This window comes from Lissotriton helveticus, chromosome 5_1 (assembly GCF_964261635.1).
Source record: "Lissotriton helveticus chromosome 5_1, aLisHel1.1, whole genome shotgun sequence".
Taxonomy (NCBI): domain Eukaryota; kingdom Metazoa; phylum Chordata; class Amphibia; order Caudata; family Salamandridae; genus Lissotriton; species Lissotriton helveticus.
Genome location: NC_136065.1, coordinates 1,530,968,190 through 1,530,991,167, shown reverse-complemented (window position 1 = coordinate 1,530,991,167; position 22,978 = coordinate 1,530,968,190). Strand labels below are relative to the sequence as shown.

Sequence of the window (22,978 nt, the reverse complement as noted above, 5' to 3'; positions counted from 1 at the left end):
AGTGGAAATATGTATTGTCATTTTAGATACAACTTGCAAGAAGTAAAATGTATTTTGTTATGTTACATAATTAAGTGAATGTCTTTATAGTATTTTGCGAAATATAATTCCGCTCAACGCATATCAATAACAATTAGATATTAGGATTTCGATGTTGAAATGATATACATTCTATTCTATAATTGTTGTATACTTTTTCTTCGATTCTAGGCTGTGCCATTTTCATGACTGTTTCTTTAGCTGCCCTGTACCACGTAAGTGGTTTGATTAGGCATATAGGTGGTCGTCTCGTTTACTCACCATTTTATACTAGTAGTTGCCACGTGTAAATCTAAGCAAGATCCCTATCCAAAATGGCCACCAAATGTTTGAGTAAGGAGCATCTCGTTCTGGGCTTCGATGCGAGACGTCCCCAGTTCAGTCCTTCTTCTGTGTCTATGGGATTTACCGAAGCAGTCCTTTCTCTTCCTCATACCTCCCCTTTCTTTCCTTTTAAGCGCTGTGTGACCATCCATTGGCCACCCGGCCCTGGTTGTGACGTCACGGTGAAACCGATTAAGGGGAAGCTAGGTTTAGAAAGAACGTTCAACCTTTTAACGTTCCGGCAGCTCCCGAAGGAGGCAACAAATTTTAGAAATACCGAAATAAAGGGCGGTGTAAAAGAGCACATGTCGGATCCCTTTGCCATCGGTCTCAAAAGCGGGTGAAAAGGCTTTAAAAAAGACCTGATCACGAAAGAGAGAAAGGAAACACCGGGACTGCCAAGAAAAGGAGGGAGAAGAGACACCGTTCACCTTTTGTGTATGTTGGTGGGCCGAGCCAACCATTGCGTCCGGCTTCGAGGGTCTCGGGGCCCGAGAGGGTCAACATAGGACGGATTACTGGCACTGTTGAAACATGCTGTCCAACTCTCAAAACCAGAACCCCCAAGGGGCCCTGCCACCCATCCCCATGCAGCAGCAAGCCCCCCAGCTCTCCCAGTTCCCCCAGTTCAATGTCAAGTCGGCCTTTCAGATCAAGAAAAACGCAATCACTGACGACTACAAGGTCACCACGCAGGTCCTCGGGCTGGGCATCAACGGGAAAGTGCTGGAGATTTTTAGCAAGAGCACCGGAGAAAAGTACGCCCTCAAGGTAGGACTGCTGGGAAGGGGAGGTATGGCTAAACGTGGGGAGTCCTTTCTATCGATCACACGTTGTCGCACATTAAAGACTGTTCGAAGTTTTTATCTCGGTGACTTCATTTGTTGTACTTGTAATCTCCCACTTGTGAGTAATCAATGAAGGCTACGCGTATCAGGATGTGATAGGATATGTGTTTAATAGACAGGATAACACTGGAAATGGCACTCTTCGTCACATGGAATCCAAGTGTCCCTCGCCTTTTTGATGTCTTAAATCTGCATAAACTAAAGTATCTTTACTAAATCTGGGGAATACATTTAATGACGACAGATTTCCTTGGCACTAGATGTCATTCTGTATCCTTATACGGAGCGTCGGGTATCACATTTCCCTTCTAACCTCGAACGATTGCTGTTTATAGCGGTGCCCATAAAGTCTTTCTTGCTTACTCTTGCCGACGTTTTCTCTTTTATCCTTACACTGACTGAGTAGGAAGTGCTGCCAACATTTAGTGAGTAATTTTTTGTTGCTATTTACGTGTTTTTTTGTTGCTAGAGGCCACTTGAAATGGGTGACATAACTTTTTTTCTTAATGATGCCCCTAAATGCCACCCACAATCGTGGGTCTTCATTGCGGTGAACGTAACATATTTTTCTATAGCCCATCTTATTTGTTCATCTGTGTATGCTGAATGATTAAAAGTCTGAGCCTGGAATTGCCCGTGTTTCACAACGAGTTTATTTACAGATGGCGATGTGGAGTCAACACTAGACAACCCGCTGAGCACCTAGTAATATAGTCCAGCTCTAAAGAGTACTAGGGCTTTTTTGTTTAATAGGAAACAGTTCGTATGATTAAGTGTATGACAGTGTGACAACTCTACAATTAGATTTAAATTATAATTATTTTTTTACCTGGGCGTTTACTCAGTTAAGGCTGCCTACATAATCGAGCAGTGGAAACGAGCCTGTAGGCCTGTGTGCTACTAGACCACTTTGACTGGTGCCAAAGGCCTAGTTAAGGAGTTGGAATGCCCATCCACAAAAGTGGTAATCCTATAAGAGACCCTAATAGATTCCTCAAACGTGTGTTCTGCAGGGTGACATGCTGAGGTTTAAAAACGTTTTTTACAGCTATGTCTGTTAAAATCCTCTCGGCAAGCCAATCCCTGAGGTCTATTCTGTGTTTATGGGAGTGGGTTTAGTGGTATTAGGCCCACAGTGTGTTGCTTGCATGCTATTGATTGAGGAAGTGAGTACCAACTTTATTTAGCTTTGGTATTAACCAAGTCCTTTTGATTTCACTAAAATAAATAGTATATAATAGCTAGGGTGTTAAATCCACCACATTCATCCATTTATCTGTTATTGTGTCATTCCCATTTTATTCCTCACCCTACAGCAGGGTGTAGTATATTACCTCTACGTCCCTCGTCCTCTACCCAGTCATCACTCATGAGGTATCCCACAAGACCTGAAACAAAACAAGGAACACTTTTAGGTTCCCCCCCCCTCTCCTGCCAGGTGCTATATTACTCCCAACCACTAGAAGCACATCCTGTTTTGTTTCCTGTCTGTGGTTTACTTGATGGGAGACGCCATCGTGGGATGCTATGGAGTTGGGCTGCTGGGCTTCCCTGTCTCCTCCTGGGCTCGGGAGACCTGTGATGCGTGGCTCCGTGGGTCTCCCTGTTCTTGATGCCCGGTTTGTTCGTGCTGCGTGGTGACCGGATCGTGTCCTCTGTTTCTTCTGGAGGCGGTGCTTCTGGGATGTTTCTGCAGGTCCTGCTGCAGGTGAAGGCGTAGGTAGGAGATTGGTGTTTTAGCGCTTGGCCGTATCTTGGGCGCGCTTCTGCTCAATTTCCTCCTTCTGTGGCATTCCTTCCTGCCTTTCCGACGGGCACCTGGGTGGGCTCCGGGACGCCTGTCTTTGTGGTGGACGTTTTCCCTGCGGCGAGATGGCTTGGCGGCCCGCGCTTGCTGTTTGGCCTCAGGTTCGCTTTGGGTGATGCCGCTTCCTCTCGCATGGATTCGCTACGGCCTCCATTATGATTGGCCGACGGCTTGGTTGCCTCTGCAGGAAGTTTTCCGCGTGGGGATTGGTAGTTTTTGAATTTATTTCGACATCTGCGGTTCCTTCCTCCATGGGGGGCTGATTGGTTCGTTTTCTCCCTCTATGTATATGCTCGGAGGGTGTTTCTGGTTGTGTTTCCTGCTCTTCTGCTGCTGCTTTTTCTTTTGTGCATTATGGGTAAGCACCATTGCAAGAGGAAGCATTCTTCAATTGTGCGTTCCTCTTCATCTGATACCAGTGGGGGCTCTGCTACTCCTGTGAAGCGTGCAAGGGGGGATGATGATCGGATTAAGCGCCTTATCCTCTGATATGAAGGCGAACAAGAAGCCTGTTGGTGGTCATTCTGGTGCTGCTGACTTTTACTCGGAAATGTCCTCCTCTGATGAATCTGCTGGGTCTTCTCTCGCTGCTGTTGAGCTCCAGGGCAAATACATTTCCAGGGATCTCTTGCCTGATATCGTTTCCCATGTTCGGCTGAATATGGGGTTTCCTGATGCTTCTGCGCCCAGCACCTCTCAGGATACGAACTTGCCGCAGTTTAGGAAGCCTGTTGCCTCTTCTCTGCCGGTACACCCTTTTGTGTTGGATGTCAGAGTCGCGCAGGTCGTCCAATTGGCGGGAGCTCTCTGCCGTGGAGAGGGCTCTTCGCTTCTTCCATCTTCAACTGAGGGGTTGCCATGTCCTGGTGAGATCGGACAACACGGTGACGGTGGCCTACATCAATCACCAGGGCGGGACCCGCAGTTCTTCCCTGAATCTGGTGGCCTGCTCTATTTCGGATTGGGCGGATCAGCATCTTCTGGCCCTCTTTGCTCAGCACATTCGGGGTGTGGACAACATGGTGGCGGATTCCTTGAGTCAGAGGTTTCCTTCGTCTCTGTCCCTGTGTCTGGCTCCCCGGACTTTCCAGTTGATTTGCCAGAGGTTCAGGACTCCGGTTCTGGACCTGTTTGCCTCCCGGTCCAATACCCTAGTTCCCCTGTTCTGCTCCAGGACCCCGGAGCGGGGCGCTTGGGGGGTGGATGCCTTGTCTCTCCTGTGGCCTCCTTGGCTTCTTTATGCCTTTCCTCTGATTCCTGCCTTCTTGCTGAAGGTTCAGCGGGAGGGGGCTCAGGTGGTAGCTGCCCCACCCCCACCCCCTCTCTGGCCGCAGAGATCTTGGTTTCCTCTGTTGCTGGGTCTGGCTGTGGGTCCTCCTTGGATTCTGCCCCGCTACCCCTCTCCTCTGAGGTCCCCGTCTCCCTTCCTTCTGGTTCCTCTCTCCTTGGCAGTCTGGAGGTTGAACGGTTGTCTCTTGGGGTCCGTGGTCTGCCCGACCACATTATATCTGTGATGCAGGCCTCTCGTAGGAAGTCTACTTTGACTTCTTATTCCAAACACTGGACTTCTTTTTCTGGGTGGTGTTCCTCCCTTGATCTGTCTCCTACCTCTTGCCCTGTGTCTTCTGTTCTTCATTTTTCACTGGATGGCTTTCAGAAGCGCTTTGTTTTGTCTACCTTGCGGGGGTCAATGGTCTGCTATCCGTGCCTTCTGGGATGCGGATTCTTTTCAACCTTTGGATGGCTTGTTGGTTTCTCGCCTCTTTTGGAGTTTCTCTCTCTCTTCACCTTCTGTCCGGTCTCTGGTGTCCCCTTGGGATCTGTCCTTGGTGTTTGGTGTTTTGCAGTCCCCTCCTTTTGAGCCTTTGGAGTCTGTGGACCTTAAGTTCTTGTCTTACAAGATGGCGTTTTTGGTTGCTATTACTTTTGCGAGACGGTTGGGGGAAACTTACGGCCTTGCGTTGTTCTCCCCCGTTTTTGCGATTTCTGGATGACGCTGTGGTCCTCTCTTTGGATCCCGGTTTTCTCCCCAAAATCCGCTCTCGTTTTCATTCCTCTCAGGAGCTGGTTCTTCCTTTCTTCTTCTCCCTCTGAGCTTTTGCTTCATTCTTTGGATCTGAAACGTGCCTTGTCTGTTTACGTTGCTAGGGCTGCGGAGTTTCGTTCCTCTGACTCCCTCTTTGTGACCTTTGGTTTGGCTGGTCGAGGTAAAGCAACCTCCCGTCTTACTTTGGGTCGCTGAATTAAGGCCGTCATCTCTCTGGCTTATCTCGGTGCTGGTTTGCCTTGTCCTGCTGCGGTTCAGGCTTGTTCCACTCGGGGCGTGTCTGCCTCTTGGGCTGCTTTTCATGGTGTTTCTCTTGATGAAATCTGTCGGGCTGGGACTTGGGCCTCCGAATCCCCTTTTGTGAGACACTACCAGTTGAATTGTGCCCTTTCTGACCGGACCAATTTTGGTCGTGGGGTGTTGCAAGCTGTGGGGGGTTGCTCCCTCGCTCTGAGTCTGTGTGTTTATTAAACTTTCACTTGCTGCACTCCTTTGTGTCTGGTCTGTTTTCTGTGGTGGGTGTGCCAAAGGCCTTCTTGGGTGTTGCTTTGGTATGCTTCATGAGTGATGACTGGGTCGAGGACGAGGGACGTAGAGGTAATGCTATGATTATGTTCGGTAATCCCCATTAATCTTAGTCCTACTCGTCCTGGACCCAGTCATGCTTCCCACCCTCCCTCCCTGTCCAGGCCTTTAATGCTTGGTGTGTCAGGATGTGCTTCTAGTGGTTGGGAGTAATATAGCACCTGGCAGGAGGGTGGTGGAGCCTAAAAGCGTTTACTGTTTTGTTTCCTCTCTGAAAGTAATCATAGCATCAGCCCACATTAGCCATTGGCTAACTTCACTGTGACTGTATTCTGTCCTTTTTCATGGGGCACATCCACACGCCTAGCAATTCCCTTTGGTATCGGGGAGTACTATGATGACAATGTGTGCTGTTTGAGAAGGCAAACATATTCTTTTTTTTGGTCATTTTTGATTTACATTGACATGGGCCTGGCAGCTTCCTCCAACAATAAAGTTGCAAAAAACGTCTGTCAAATCAAAACAATCTCGCACAGCCATCTCAGTGTATTTTGTGTGTTCTGTTTTTTTTTTTTGAGAGGGGAGCTGTACTGGTGGGCAATTAATAGAAGGATTACAAGTTCATGCTTGTGTAATGGAAGTGTGTTTGCTTCTGTTTTTAGGAACATGTTCACTGTGTGCCGTTGTTGCGGAATAATGAACTTCGAAGGGGGAAGAATGAATGCCTGTTGATGTACTAGGTTAGTGAGTTCACTGTGTATGTATTTGGAAACTTGTTCATATTTGTAATCTTATTGTGCGAAATATTAGCACCTGCTGTTATTTTGCTAGTGAGCTGTTATGTGAGTACCCACAATTGTCTGGTTGAGATGTTCATGAGGCTGAAAGATAGCATGTGTCATTGGTATGCTTCCTAAGGATAAGAATAGACCTGGGTTTGTGTAAGAGTCCTAGTACTTTTCAGTGTTGCGTCATAGGGTTGTGTGTACTCTTGGGTGGTGTATGACCGTGGATTCTCACGGTGAACTCCTGTTAGGAGCTTTTACACTGGTAATGGAGCAGCACTTTGCTGTTGTATACTGTTTCTGCATCTTACCTTTTTTATTGTTAAGCTCAATGGTGTTGTACTTGCTATTTATTCTTCCTGTGCTTTGGTTGATGTTTCTAGCGCTTTGTTTTGTTACAAGGGATATGTCCCAATCTTTGTAGCTTCACTGTTGCTATGCCCTGCTAATGTAGTGATTGTTCCATGCAAAAAGAACAATTGATGGGCAGAACGCTGAAAAATGTCAAACTGTTAACCCGAGTCCTGAATCCATTGTTTTTTGCTCTCCATGCCACTCCAGTTGAAACCCAGCCATATGCAAATCAGTCTTGACCCTGCTAGACATGGGAACAGTCCAGCCCGAATTGCCAGGCCTGGTCCTCCCTGGACTGGAAACAAGCATCCTGGGACCGGTTTTGGGGTACTATCCTTTCATCAGCCCGGTTCGCTTGACTCCTGTGGCATCGAAGGCAAGATAACCACGTCTGGGCATGTCCGTCACACTTGGGTGACAAATGCAAAAAGAACAATTGCATGACCATGTCAAACATTCACTTCAGTACAGAGATCTGGGCCTAAATCCATCATTTTATTGCTACCCATGCCATTCCAGTTTTAACGGGCCATCATTTGTGTCTTTTGTAGTGAAGGTTCAATGTATGTATGATGTTTTGCTTTGAGTGCTGTGTTCTGAATTGTGTGCAGCATTTTTTTTTTGCACTATAATGAAGTTCACTCTTTCACTGATTATCAGCACATTGTATTCATGTAAATATATATTTCATAACCTAAACAAAGATAAAATGATAAGAAGGGAACAATGGAAACTTAAGTGAGGACTCTGTAGGTGGGAGAAAGGAGGTAGCCTGGAATAGACGTAGTAAGGCAAAGGGAGAGCAAGAGGTTGGAAAGGTATATGTAAGTATAGTGGACTGGGAACAACATAATGGGGCTAGTTGAAGGTTACTCTACGTGGAGCTTAAAATTTGAGTGATGATTCTTTGTAGTCCAAACCTATTGTGAGCAGACTCCAAAATTCTGCTCCTGCCCTAGAGTTTGAATTGCTGCCTTTTGGGTATATGTTTCCACGTTTAAAACACTCTTCAGATTTCTGAGGGTGGGGTATCTTCTCACCATTGCTTCTGATGTATCTTTTACATTTTCACTAACGCTGACAATAACTGGAATAAACCTCATCTGCTGAAGCTACCAGTCTCCCCCCTATATTTCCTTTAGCTGTATGGTGGTGTCCAAAGATTTTTAAAATAATTTCTTCTGAGATGCGTGTGCCGTGCTTTCAGTTGTCTAACGATAATTAGCCTGGCTTTCAAAAATTGCACCCGCGCTTAGTCTATAAATGCATATTGCTTACTTTTATATCTGACTTTCAAGTGCTTCTTATGCTGGAGCAGGAGGCAAATATTGCTTGATGTATTGTAATTACAGAAGCTAAGGTAACAGAGCAGAATTTGAAGATGTGCGGCACCCGAGGCTGAATCAGAAGGGACCACTTTTGAATTCGGACAGCTGGCTGCAGGAGATTGAACAATAGTGTGGTTTTATTGCTGTTTTGTGAAAGCACGGCTGAGGTGATGGGGCTATTTTCTGAAAAGGGGTAATGTCAAGCCAGAAAATGGTTGTGGGAGGAGGGTGGCTGTCTTCTTGGGGCAATATCGAATACTTGATTTGTGGATACTCTACCATCTGTCTGATCCATGGAGATTTGCGGCCTCCCATTGGCAAGTACCTTTTCTAAAAAGAGACTCTTTACTAAGATACACGTACCGGCTTGAAACAGCCTTATCCTTGTAGAACCTTTTTTTTGTTTCCTAGTACGTCGAATAGTAACAGTAAATAACTGAATTCAGAATCTGATACTTACGCACCTGGATCTCTGCGATACCCATACATAATGACAACATGCATAATAACATTGTGACTGAATATGGTCGTTGCCTATAAATGTGTGAGTGGGTCACTTTTTTTTTGATAGGCACCGTGTTGGTGATGCTAGTGTGCGCAAATATGGGATATTGTGCTGGATTGAAAATAAAAAAACTGTCACTGCCTAATGCAATGCTAGTTTTTAAATAGAAATTTGTGGCTTCACAATAGTCTGCAGAAAACTTCTTAAGTGAAACACAAATACTTAAAAAGCTCTGCTTTTTATGAGGTAAACCACACTCTCCAGACTCTCTTTTTCTGATCAGATTCAACATCCAGAAGCAGTTACTTAAATGAAGCTGCTCGCGAAGGTGTCTGGACAATAGTGGGACTGCTTCAGAACATGCCACACCATCTTAAATTCAGAAAAACACGTAATACAGAACATATAAAAATATTAAGCACCCTGGATCCAAATTCCACGAACAGCGCCCTGAGTACTTATCTACAAAAACCTTTATATGGGTAGGTCGAACTCACTTGAGAATTTCGAGGAAACCCTACTCAAGGGAATTAAAGCTTTGAAACTAGCCATGGGACTTCTCAGATTTTAAGTGCCGTTACGCCTCTAACTAAAGCTAAGCCCCAACCTTTTATCCATAGATATATTGAAAGCCTGCGATTCATTATTTTATTAGCATATCTCTGCTGGTCTCACCCATCTCCTTTAGGCGGCACGTTGATACCAGACTTGAAGTGTCTTTTCACCCGCTGCCTTAGCCCATACCCTTTTAGATCAGGAGGCTGACCCTGCTCCACTTAGTTTGCACATATGTTTTTATGCTCAAACCCTACGGGCACTAAAGCGATGAGCGAGAGGGGAGATCATGGTTCCTGGGCAGTGGGAGTGAATACTGTGTGATGCACGTTAAAACTAATCCTGTGAAAGTTTTGCATACACATTTTCAAGGTTGAGTGTTCAGCTTTCAGTGTACCTCTTAGTGTAGCAGATTTGCCCGTTTCACTGGGCTTTCTATATTTATGGATACGGCATCTGAAGGTGATTGAAATGCTTTTTGTCCGAATCACACACTTTGGCAAATTGTGATTAGGATACAAATTATCTTGATGGCCCTCAGCCAGTAAAGATGTCTCTTTGAAAAGGGGAACATGTTCTCCCTTTCATGGTAATGCATAATGTGCACTGTTCCACGTGTGATATGATCTAGAACTCAACAAATGCTTTATGTGAGGTTTGGAGGAAGGTGGTCTGTTGTATGTACAGACTGATAAATTCTTTCCAAATCTCCTTTTCCGTTGGGCAACCTCCATGCGTCTGCTTGTTCTGATGAATGTGTCGCCGCGGACGTCCCTGGAGAGCATCCCTTGCCAGTAAAATGCGATGTGTGCGTAAGCCTTCCTACATGGTCTCTCTCCCTTCTGAGATCTTGTTGTAGCAGACTCCCCCTGACACTGGCTTACTTTGCCTTTCAGCACTGAAGCCGGTCTTCTGGTGCCAGGTTCATCCTGTGATGTAATGGTTTCGAGCTCTTCTGCAATTGCATAATTATTGGGCATGGGAATTGTTCCTGGAAGCTGAATTCGATAAATACTGTTTGGCAGATAGCCCTAGTTATTAAGCCGCCAGACGCTGTAAGTATGCTATTTTGATGATGCTTGTGATCTCTAGTGGAATAAACACTAGTTGGTAGCTGGCATGATGTCTGACCTGGAAGGATGGGATAGGACACGTTACTCTGGAGTTATTTTGACTGAGCACGAGTTTTAATTGCAGCCAGTGTAATTTTGTTGTGTGCCATGACTGTATACATGGGGCGAATTTATCGGTTGATGAGTTTCCTGAACAAAAAACAAAACAAAACAAAAAATACTATTCTATTTTCGTGGTTGTACGTGGTGTAGACTGACTTTTGTTCGCTCCAGTGCTGTGTTTAGTACTGGAGATGGAATGCATTGGTCAATTGAGGCAGTTTTAGCTAGGTTAGATATCTGGGGGGTCATTTGGCCTTGCTTGAGGTTGGGATATAGTAGGTCCAAGTTAGTTTGTCTAATAGAACAAAGAGGGCGATTGTGTTATTGCTGCTGGTGAAGAAGAGGAGCCAACGGGGAACTGGCTTGAATGTTACTCTGTTGCCCCATTGATGATAGAAGTTACGTAGTTGATGGCTTCTTCCAATGTAGTCGTTTTACAGGGGTCTCTGAAGTGCACAATGAATTTTCCTTTTTCCCCCCTCAATACAGAGGCCAGGCAGACCCTATTCAGAGGGTCACTCTCCTGTGTTTTTGCTGCTTGAATGTCCGGAATATGCCTTTTTTGAGGGTTCAGGCTAGTGTATTTCGTGCTGCTCGCGGAAGTAGGAGCAAGTATTGCTGCTGTTATGGGCTCTTCCTCCAGTAGTTCTTCTACAAGTGCAGAGTGCTTTGAATGTATTTCTGAATTTAAGTAAATCAGTCTGTGCTCCTGATTTCCCCCACCCCTCCATGTTTAGAACTAAAATAGCTCTAGTTTTTCAATTGCCATACCCTGTTCACAAGAACTCTTTTGAGGTTTTGTCTTGGTATGTCCCAATCGCATAAAAACTGCTTCCAGGTGAAGATGCTCATGACTAGATTTTTTGCTTGTATACAGTTATTGTCTGGGCTCCACTGATGTACTGGAAGCACAGCCTTGAATTTTGGTGGCATTTTTTATATATATATATATATATATATTCCAGTACCGCGCAAGGGGCTCCCGTCTTGGAAAGTTGGTTCTGACTATACTGGATGCCACTTCGATGGCGTTGTGGATTTGCCTGGGGTACCGGGATTGTCAAAACCCACCTCCCACCTGGATCAAATTGTAGCGGTATAAGAGGACTTTAAAGCTTCAAACGGGCAGGAGAGTATGTCATCCTGTCCCCGCTTTCCAGACACACGGAGGTTAAGACGGTTGGTAGACAGGTGAGAACGGTTTGCTCCACGGCGGCAGGGTGTGGAGACTTGGACAATTGCAGCTTTTTCCTAAACCCCCACGCAACCGTTACCAGGAAATGACAAAATGAACTGCATTCTGGGTTTGGTAGTCGCGGCTAACAATGCGACTACGAAATGGACAATTGCGATTGGCATTGGAGCCAGAAGGGGCGGGACAAGGCTGGACTTAAGGGGGTGCATGATATTTGGATCAGCAAAAATGGCATCCACCTGGAGCAGCTACACCCGTGGCGCTGACGAAGGCTAATCTAAAGCCGAAATGCATTCGCACTACAGCGGGTGTTTCAGGAACCCATTACCTGCTCAACTGGAATAAATGCAGTTTCTACCTGTTCTCCTTTTGTTGGCCTCTTCACTCTCGTTGTTGGAGGGGGTGATGGAACATATATATATATATATATATATATATATATATATATATATATATATATATATATATATATATATATATATATAATCAAGGCTGCCGTGACGTAGCCGAAACGTGTCATGCTGGTGACAGAGGAGCAATAAACCACCCTTTGAAGTTATCTTGAGCGCTGTTTTCTACGTTTGCTGAATTGGTGTCCAGAGCCGATTTAGTAGGAGTGTGGAACGGATATATATAATGTCTGTGCACAAAATTTAACTTTGTTCATTGTCCAACTTTTATCTTTATTGTATCACTCTATTTGCTCACTTCCAGGTGTAAAAATTCAACTTGTCCCCAGGTGTGGTGGGAGTTTTATCTGTTGGCAGGCACATCACATGCTCTTTAGTCAGAGCGAATATAAGAATCAGGATGAACCGTTTACTGAGTGGAAACCAAACAATGGGGTGTCGGGTTTGCCATGCTTTACACTATCCCTGAACTCCACAAATGTTCATGGAGGCGCCTGAATCAAAATAATAGATTTGGCAGCAGGTCTGGCCTGAGATGCGGGTTAGTGGAAATTTCCGGTCTGATGGGTGAGCTGCACATTTTTGTAGCCCGGTGTAAGAATGCATGTCTGTCTCTTACACAGCATTGAGTGTGGGATTCTCTGTCTGGATGGAAACGCATCATTTAAGAACCCAAGGCGTTAGACACGGGACCTCCAGTATACAGGATTGCCCGTCTAGTTTGTAAAGGAGTTATTTTCTACCCATTACCAGCAGTTGGAGTCTGAAGGGGAAATGACCAGTAAGTCGCTTGTGAAAGTTATGCCTGGTATGTGCCAGAAGTAACTTTGCTTGCGAGGTGCTGCGTTCTGCACAGTTCCGAGACCTCGAGTCTGACCTCGGAACATTCAGCGTACAAACATGCGGAGCGGAGGACCTTGCTGTGTCATTTGATATGTCCAGTTGCCTGTGGAGTTCTGTTACTCTTGGCCCGTCCCACTGTAATCTCCTGTTAAGAAATCATCAACTTTTATGCTCAAACATTAGTCTCTAAAAACCGTTCATGTCTTGCTCTTTGGTCGTGGTGGAACGGAATCCTACTCTGTTCCTACAGATATGCCATATCGCAGCAAAACCTACCTGTCAATGGCCCGTGTCTATAGGTCCAACCTTCGAGACCGCATCTCGCCAGACTTGTTTTTCCACTAAATTCATAAATAATATACATACATAGTGAGACTTTTAGTAAACGTTACGTCCATTGGCCTGTTAAATTGTCATTAACATTTTGCTTCCACTCGCCACAGATTACAAGATGAGGCAGTGGGTTAGCCCACCACGCCCATTAGCTCCTTTCACTTTGAGTGACTTCATGATTTTCACATCCGTCTAAAATTAGGTCGTTCCTCTTCGGTGACTAAGTAGATTCACGGGTGTGGTTTTTATTTTAGTTCTTCTTTATAGTAACTTTAAATATCTAGCTTTTCCTTTTGCCTAGACTTTGCTGAATTATTTTCCTCCTTTTTGAAATGTTGTTGCGTTTTTTTTTAAGCTGCCTGCGATTTGAGCAGTTCGCTGGTGGTGTTTTATTCCTATGTCTTTGACAAATAATAAAAAGCATGGCACATCTGTGCAATGAAAACCTCACTTCTAGAGCGCCCTCAACATGGGATGTGTGCGTGTAATACATTTTTATTGTCTATTGCGGGCACATGCCACAAAAATGTGAGATGTATATGTAGCTCACATTTTTGTGGCATGTTTACATTTGACAATAAAAGGAAAACAAATGCACCTGCTTGCCAAGGCATTACCTATTGGCTTTGGCAAAGCGTATTAAGCAGTGACTCACGCAGAGAGAAAGGAGTGTTAGACTCTGGTGACTTATGGAAAGCACTACCATGACTAAATGGCTTACTTGCCTCTGTCATGTGGAAGAGGGTTGTACTCATTCATTGCTCCCCCCCCCCCCCATTTTTAGGTCTCGTGACCTTAAATGCGCGCAAGCGCATTGAGGAACGAGAATTCAAGTGCTCAAACTTCTCGTGAAACCACCAGCTTTTTGCCTGGCGTTTTCACGAAGTTCACATGAACCACGTGATCAACATGAACGCGCATCAGCCTCCCTCCCTCCTAATTGCATCTTGCCGCAGAGCACATCAAAGGGCTTCGCCCAGCGTGCGCTCTGCGGCTTCTCGGCTTCTCCTCCCCTATTCTTCCTTGCATTTCTCCTCCCCCTCCCCAGCCAGCTTCCCCCAGGCCGTGTTCCCTCATCCCTTGCACCCCCTCCTCCTTCAGGCCCCCACCCCCACATTCGGTGAATCCCGAAAAGAGCAAGCAATCTACAAAGATCTCAGAAAGTACATCTCCATTGAGTAAAAGAAACAGTTTCCGATTTTTTTTTAGCTTTCTTGAGTCTTGTAATTGTTCCCAGGGTACTTCAAATTAACAAGTGAGATCAGAACATTTGCATGGGCTCCAGACTGCTTCCCGCCCTGGGCACCAATATTTTTTGTGAATACCAAACGTGTTTAAAGTCTTAAATGGGGTAATTTGACCACCGAAGTTGAAATGCCAATTACCTGTGGAAATCTGGCCTCAAGAAATGCGGTGTCATCGCACATTGTACAGTGTGAGTCTGCCTCACAGCTCTGCTGCAGGTAATGGACGCCATCACTGACAGTGCGAACAGTCACTCGCTAGTCTCAGTCAAGACGCTGTGAAGGAAGCTTCTTTACCAAGAAAAACAGGTCATTTGTGCAAAGACGCCCGTAATGCCTCTCAGTGCAGAGAGAACTTCAACTATGAATGTTTACTTGCTCTCAGTAAAGCGCAGCACTCCCAGGGTCACGGCGTCGTGACTCGTGAAGCCCTCCCTTCCCCCCCACTCTCTGTACCAGCCTCAGCTGGGGCTCTTATTAGCAACTTGGCAGACAAGCATTGGCATTGCCAATAGGTCTCGCTTGTGGGACCTTATAAGTATTTAGTTTTGCAGCACAATATCCTTGTTGCATAATCGGATATTGTGCTGCAAAACTAAATACTTATAAGGTCCCACAAGCGAGACCTATTGGCAATGCCAATGCTTGTTTTTTCTGTAAGTCTGATGCTGTGCTGCGGTCAGTATGGGCGATTTGCACAGCAGACTTCTGTTTTGGGTTCAAAAGGATATGTGACACTTTTTTGTAGATTATCTTAAAATGCCGAATAGGGTTAATTCTGTTGTATAGCGGGAATTTTCATTTAGGCGCAATTCTTTCAACAACGCACCGCAACCAGTCTTGAGATTTCTGCATGTTTGCAATGTAACTTTTGACTTAGTGGGGGAGGGAGTTGAACCTCCAAGACATAGGTTTGAATGCCAGAGAGGTCAGGTCAGCTTTTCCTTCAGAAATGTGTAAAACGGGCGGGGTTATCTAATAAAAACCTGTTTTCAACCAGTCTTTTTTTTGGGCTGCAAAGTATAGCTAAATGGGCCTGGCTGGTTTGTAGGACGAAATTTCATATTTCTATTTCACAATTTTAATTTTGCTACACTCACAGTAAAAGCTTTTTTCTTTTTGAAGATGTTCTGGTAATTCAGGTGGATCGTTTATCTTGAGGGCGCAGCTTGATTGTATAGGGTCACTGTTCAATTTCCACCTTTTTCAGATTACTGCTTTTTAATTGTCATACTTTTTTCACTCTACTAGGTGTACTTTAGAAAATCAACTGTTTTCGTTGTGGAGATATTATGTTTTAAATTCAACCGGAGTCTGTCCTTTTCATACACCGTCTTAGCACTCAAAAGATGTGTGCGACTGTCCAGTAAAATACGGACCATAACATTCAGGCAAAGGATAGAAGGCCGCATAGAGCACCTGGTTCTGTAGCGCCTTCCTGCACAGACCACTGATTGCCTCCTTTCCCCCCCAGCCTGATACGTTACTGAGCTTCCGTCTAATTCCGTCTAAAACTTTTTTGACCTGTGGCTCCCTTGACCTAATTGGCAGTTGGCCGTGGCTCCCCACCATTTTTTTTACTGGTGTGGGGATGTAAGCCCGACCTCGGGAGTACTTCCAGTTGTCTTCCTGAAATTAATTGGGATGCGATGAATGTATTATAATCATATTTGTAACAAAATTAAAATATAACAGTTGTTCAATAAGAACTCGTTAAGTGAGAAACGATACAATTACCTGTTGACTTTATTTCATTTTTTAAATTGTTGTCGAATATGTACTTTCTTAATTTGGAAACAGGGTAAAATAGGTAATAAAATCATAATATTTTTCAAGGGAAGACTAGGAAATAGAGAGCACTAACTTTTTTATTCAGCTGGCAACGCTGAATATTTCTGTGAGTTCGCTTTTGGATTTTCCAATTGATGACCAGCAGAGGAAGTCATGTTTTGGAGCATTCATACATACATCAGGAATAAGCAATACATTGAGAGAGTAATGTGGTAGGATTTATTTAAGTTCAGACAGACTCTCAATGTTTGATTCTTTGTATCTTCTGAATTTCTTTCCTTGGTGCCCTTGCACAGACTATAATAAAACCAAGGGAAGACCGAGCCCGTATAAATTTGAAACAGTTTTTAATCAGCTTATTGTAAAATAAACTCTTGCAAGCTCACTTGTGTCCCTGTGAATGCCAAGCTTCGAGAGCACAAGAAGATACAACTAAACACAAAAAAGGTCCCACCTTTCCAATTAACTAGTGACGATGGGTGGGCTAAAATCCTTGTACTCAAAAAGAACCAGGCAAGGGTCTGTGTCCATGGCATCATCATGGCAGAATATCTCTGGGGCAATTGTGCTCCTAGTGGGTTAATCGTTAATAATGCTCCTCGCCTTTTCCTTGAAAATAAGGATTTTTGTAGGGACTGGTATCATCGCGTGGAAGTGTACGCGAGATTGGCTAGTGCTGATCATCAAAACTGCCAAAAAAAGAGCTGATGAAATATTGGTCGAAATTCAAACTTTAGAGGGCCAGATCAGGACAACTCTGTCTGGTAAGATGTTCAGCAAAGGACAGGAGGAGGGAAATAAAACCAGCAAAGAACTGAGGGACTCTATCCTGTTGCATAAACTTGAAAAATTTAAGAAAGACTTGGCCAAGTTTTCTGCTGAGACTATATATCCATATATCGATAACTACGTACCGGCGGCTTTTAACAACAATGGCCGGACAGGAGGATCGACATATGGCACGTCAAATTCTGATGAGGCATCTACTGACTCCGATTCCTCCAACCAAGGTAGTAATAAGGGTGGCGCGAGAGGGCGAGGTAACAGGAGAAACCGAAGGGGTTATAATCCCTACTATAGCCAACCTCCGATTCCACCTTGGTGGCAACCATCACCTTGGGGCCCACCAACTTTTCCTCCGCCAGGTCCTTTTGGACCACAACAACCATACCCCGACTTCAACCAGCAGCCTTTTTTAGGACAGGGTTTTGGACGTCCGAGAGGCCGACGGAGAAGCCAACAACAAGGCCAAGTCCGTTGGAATCTTGCTCCAGCAACTATGGACTTGAGAAACGGCAAGAAGATCCCGCAGGAACAGGCAGGAACGTCAGCCTCGTGATAAATTTGAGCAAACACGTTCTGACGCACACTGAAGAACTGGTCCTTAACAAAGGACTGGGTTTTGTGAAAACCAATAAGGGTGACCCGTTTCTTATACAAACAGAAATGGGAAAATTCTTCCGTAAAATCAGGCTCCACTATCTGTTTGCTAACAAAACTATTGCAACACAGAGAGGAGACATGGAGAACACTGGCCTTAAGAGACCCTCTACCTTTAACCCCAGTACTGTGGGTTTACCAGCCAAAGTACAGACCTTTGAAGAGGCAGTAGATCATGACCTGAGACAGTTGTACCTTCAAGCTCAAAATTGTTTTGTGAACCTGTCCAAAGTTGACAAAGGTGGGGCAACTGTACTAATGGATGTTGATACATATCGTGAAGAATGTATGCGCCAATTAAATGACACAAGGGCGTACCGCAAACTGGACAGTGACCCCACTGATAGGTTGACCGTGGTTATCGGCCATATTGTTGAGGAAGGCCTAGCAGAAGGATGGATTACACAAAAGGAATCCCAATACCTATGCACTGTCAATCCTAAAATGCCGTACTTTTATACGCTACCAAAAGTACATAAGACACAACGCCCCCCACCTGGTAGACCTATTATATCGGGTATTGGTTCACTGTTGGAACCCTTATCTACATTCGTAGATTTTTTCTTGCAGCCAATAGTGCGGGAGATGCCCACTTTCCTTAAGGACACTAAAGATGTCCTAAGGATCTTGCCAGATATTGAATTCAATGAAGACCTTGACCTTTTGGTGTCATTTAATGTGGAGAGTTTATATACATCAATTCCACAAACCGAGACATTAGAGGCTATTGAAGCCCTCTTAACCAACAGAGATCTTAACTCGATCACTCCGGTCAGTTTCATTATGACTCTGGCAACGGTTGCCATGACTGAGAATTTCTTCCAATACGAGGAATCGATCTACTTACAAGTTAGCGGGACGAGCATGGGAAGTGTTTTTGCTCCTAGTCTCGCTAACTTGTATGTTCACACCTTCGAACAAACACACGTACTCGCAGACACTAACCCCCATCTTCAGTGTCTGCGAGTATGGAAAAGATATATAGACGACATTTTGGTCGTGTGGCGAGGAACGGAAGATGAACTTCGTCAGTTTCATACATGGCTGAACGAAAGGAATCAATTCCTTAAATTTACCATTGAGTTTGACAAACATCAATTACCATTTCTAGATTTGTTAATCTCTGCATCAGGAGGGGGCCTACAATCTGAGTTATATCGGAAACCAATGGCAAGGAATTCCTTGTTAAATTATGAGAGTTTCCATCCCAAAGCATTAAGGGATAATTTACCCTTTGGGCAATTCCTCCGCATTCAGAGGAATTGTTCCACTAAAACTGCTTTCCAAGAACACTCCCAAGCCCTTGCAAGAAACTTACAAGATAAGAAATACCCTAAACGCCTTATCAAATATGCAAAGAAAAGGGCTACTAACAACAACAGGGAATGTCTGTTAGAATTGGCACCTCCGAAAATCCAACAAGACAGATTTACCTGTGTAAATACATACAGCACATTCTCTAATAAGATTAAAAAAATTGTCAAAAAACATTGGAAGATTCTCAATACAGGTACTGATTCAATACCTCCTCCTCTGTTTGCCTTCACGAGAGGCCAGCTGGTCCATACAAGACCTAAAACCATGATCCCCCGGGCGGTTGGTACTCTATGGGACTTGCCCGCAGTTACTGGACACCATCCTTGTGGTAACTGCGCGGCCTGTACCCAAACTACTAAAACACTCACTATAGACATAGGCACTGATAGACCGTGGCAACTTAGACGGTTTACTAACTGTAACAGTTCAAACTTGATCTATTTGATAACATGCCCGTGCAAATTGAACTATGTGGGGATGACCACCAGAAAAATTAAATTAAGAATTTCTGAGCATAAAAGTTCGATTCGCTGTTGTAAACAAGCAACGAAACTGACGAATCACTTTTTGCAAGTAGGTCATCAACCTTCTGATATTTTTTGGACGGTATTGGACCAACCATGGATCCCTCCTTCTGTAACTGACACCTCTAAATTCCTGTTCAAATGTGAACAAAAATGGGTCTACAGACTTCGGAGCGATAAATGTGGGTTGAACGAAGACATCCCATGGATGTCGCTTTAAATGCCTGGCACTTTTGTCAATATTATTTTTAATATTTTCAAAATCTAAAATACAATCTCTCTGGATCATCAGACTATGCATAGCATGTTTGTAATAAGTGGCCCAGTGGTTATTACTGAGAATGTCAAAACTGGTGTCTTGAGATAATGTGGTTATTCCATGAACATATCACTTACATGCGTGATATATAGTGTGACTATTATCATATTGAGTGCAGACACTTACTGGCCCTTGATAGTTCTGTTGAGCAGTAAAAATATGATTTAACCTTTGCCCATCCGGCAATCTCCAGCTTTGTGTAAGAGTCCAAACGGGGATTGGAACTGTTTCCTCCGAGGCATTGATTAATAATGTCTTTTTAATGATTAGACATAATTCTGAGATATACAATTCTGAATCATCAATATTGCGGGTTTCGAATAATGTCGACTACGAAGAATAGGAGATAATTTATCCCCTTCGAGTATTTGGGTCTCCGAGTGGGGATTCGAACCGCTAATCTGGATGTAATGTCCTTTAGAACTACACCTCCCGACAGCAATAGCGCGTTGAGACGTAATCACACGCCGGGCACGTTTGTATACGCCCAACGCTCAATGCGGAAGTAGGACAAGCATTTATCTCCCTCCGGTGCACCGAGTCGGTTCCTCCCCACGATAGAGCTTAGAGGGACGACCGGTGTACCGACGGAGAGGTAAGTTTTACTTACAACCACTAAGGAATACAGACCGTGTGTGTACCTCCGGTCTCGATCTTTTGGGTCTGCTAGCTATTGGTTTTTGAGTCACAGGACCGATAACATTTTGCAACAACACATTCCCATAAGCGGTGAATGTAATCAGGTGGTGTTTCCTGACATTGGCGGGCATATGCGGCGCCGTTATTGGCGCATGTTTAGACTAGTTGGATTAGGAATGTATTTAGGTGTATATATACATCTTTTCTTGTTGTTTTCTTTGTAGTGCGGTGCATCCACTACCTGAGCTCGTGCCAGGTGAGGTGGGGCTTTTCCTTCCCATCAAGTGGATGAGTGAATTCAAAAATTTGCAAATTTACGAATTGGTGATTTGTGACAGAATATGATGGTCTTAATGTTGGTCAATATCTGTTTATGACCAATACAAATGATATAACATTATAAAGAAGGCACAACGTGCATGTTATTGTTGATAATTTTACTTTTCATAATGTACCCTTATATATATCATTTTCTTCTTGTGTTCAGGACGGGAAGACGATTACACATACACTATTCAGGTGATATGGTTTATTTTTAATTGAGCAGTAGCACCAATGGTCCTGAAGAAGCAGCAGGAGATCTCGAGACTCCATTCGACTGCAGAAACATGTCGACCTTACATCTTTTTTTAGTGGTCATTTGTTATACTACTAATTTGCACTGTTTTTACTGATTTAGGAGTGTGAGGGTGTATATTAAAATTGTTTTTTTCCCCGACCTAATTTTAGAGCCTTCTTCGCTTTTCTTTTTTCACAACACACATTTTTCCATGCACTGCTATTCAGTTCCCCACTAGGCACGCCATTTCTTCACATCTGTATAATTGTTTTGGGTTACTCCTGCGCATGGTATATCATCTGCCAGGACAGGTGTTTTACCCCTGAATGTGAGATATATATATATACAAGAGATCCCAGATGATGAAGGGCGGTCTCGATGGTGGACTGATGGGAACTCGTTTTTGTTAAACCTTTCCCTGTTGTTTTGTTGTATATTCGGGTACATTATTTGTGTGGACTCACTGTTAATTAAGGTTGGTGTCACAAGAAGATACACACACTATCCAGGGGAGACAGTAACGATGGAGTGTTGGATTGCCACACGCCATCTCCCCTTGTGCAACAGAAAGAAATAACTTTTACAAAGCACACAGTATTCCCCTATTCTCGTTCCCTGGGCTTCTAAACCTTTCCCGAAGATCTGCACGCCCACAGTCCTTTGCAAAGTTATCCTCATATTCTCGAAGTCAGAAACTGGAGCAATTGCAGTGGTAATCTTCTCGACTAAGGTGACTCAGAGTTCAGTCTGTTAGCTGAGCAGATGGTTTGGGGGCAAAGGCATGCTGCAGTCAGAGTTTTAGCACAGCACTGTTTTAATACAAATGTGAGCTCTTCTCAGATTTTAACTTCCTGCATCTCTCTGCAAATTCTGCTTGCAGCCCCAGGGAATGATGATGTGTTGAGGAAAAAGAATGATGAGGCAATTTGAAGCTGTTTTCAATAACATAAGAAGCAACCTTTTTGTAAATGCATACCATTATATAATGAGACCGAATGCTTTATGTAATGTTGGCATATTTAAAGTGGCACTGGAGCCAGAATGCAGCAGCGTAACCGAGTGGGAGCTGTGCTCTGCTCCAAGCGGAGACACTGGCACGATCAGGAGATCCCATACAGATTTTGATCAACTCACCCAGGTGGAATTCGAAACATGATAACCAAGAGCAATCATGACTTTATGCCTCTAAAAATCTACACTCTACCTGGCAAACCGTGAATATTGTCAGTCTTGCTGCGGATTTCAATTCCCGCTAATGGCACGGATGTTGCCCAACAAACTGAAACATGTAGTAAAGAAATCCTAAGCTCTCATTATAGCTCAAATATGAGATTGTCTTGTTTCTAATTCGTCCCATCTTGTCAAGTTGCTGTTTGGAACTGCCAACAGTTCTTTAATTGGGTCGGTACTCACTGGTAATGAGTACCGGCACTTCATATGTTTTTCGTTTGAGCACCAGAACTTCTCTGCTGTGGACAGCACCAGCACTCGTACGGGTAGCAGGGTAGCTGAAGTGGTGGTCTGTGCTGCAGCGCAGGTGCTGCTCAACTACTACTGATGATGGTGACATCAGAGAGCTGGGCGCCAGTGCAGACTTACCAACTCCATTGCGCACACATCTTATATCTCTCCCACCATCTTGTCATTAGTGGTGCCAAAAGTGCCAAGCAACTTGCATTTCCTGCAGCCAATAAGTGCAGCTGCTCAAGAAAACAAACTACACAACTTTCCTTTTTGACTCAGCAGTTTACGTGCAAAACGCATTTTCTGCTAACATGCCTTTACAACCTCTCTGGTAGCTCCCTGTCTTTTTTATTAATTAGAGAGGCTTGAGTCCTTCAATTTTGGGTCACAGGCTGCTCTGGTACATACAAGACACAGTGCATGCCTATTAACAGCGAGGACACACTCCTTTCACCCTCTTTGAGTGGGGAGAATGACTGTCTCTAGGCTAGTCAAGTGTAAGAAGTAGGGACGGGTAGTAGCAGTCTCAGAAAAAGTTTAAAAACTGTCCTGCTGTCCTGTTTTCCGACGAGACTGTGGGCCACTGCACAGACATTTATTTAACTGTC

At 44.3% G+C, this 22,978-nt stretch overlaps 1 protein-coding gene across 1 annotated transcript in view; it reads left to right on the top strand.

Moving 5' to 3' along the window:
- Positions 1 to 478: 478 nt before the first annotated feature.
- Positions 479 to 22,978, top strand: part of MAPKAPK2 (MAPK activated protein kinase 2) — a 246,776-nt gene continuing 224,276 nt past the window's right edge. The window contains exon 1 of the mRNA XM_078644565.1: positions 479 to 1,134. Coding sequence (XP_078500691.1) covers positions 898 to 1,134 — 237 coding nt within the window. The 5' untranslated portion in view covers positions 479 to 897. The remainder of the gene's footprint in view (positions 1,135 to 22,978) is intronic.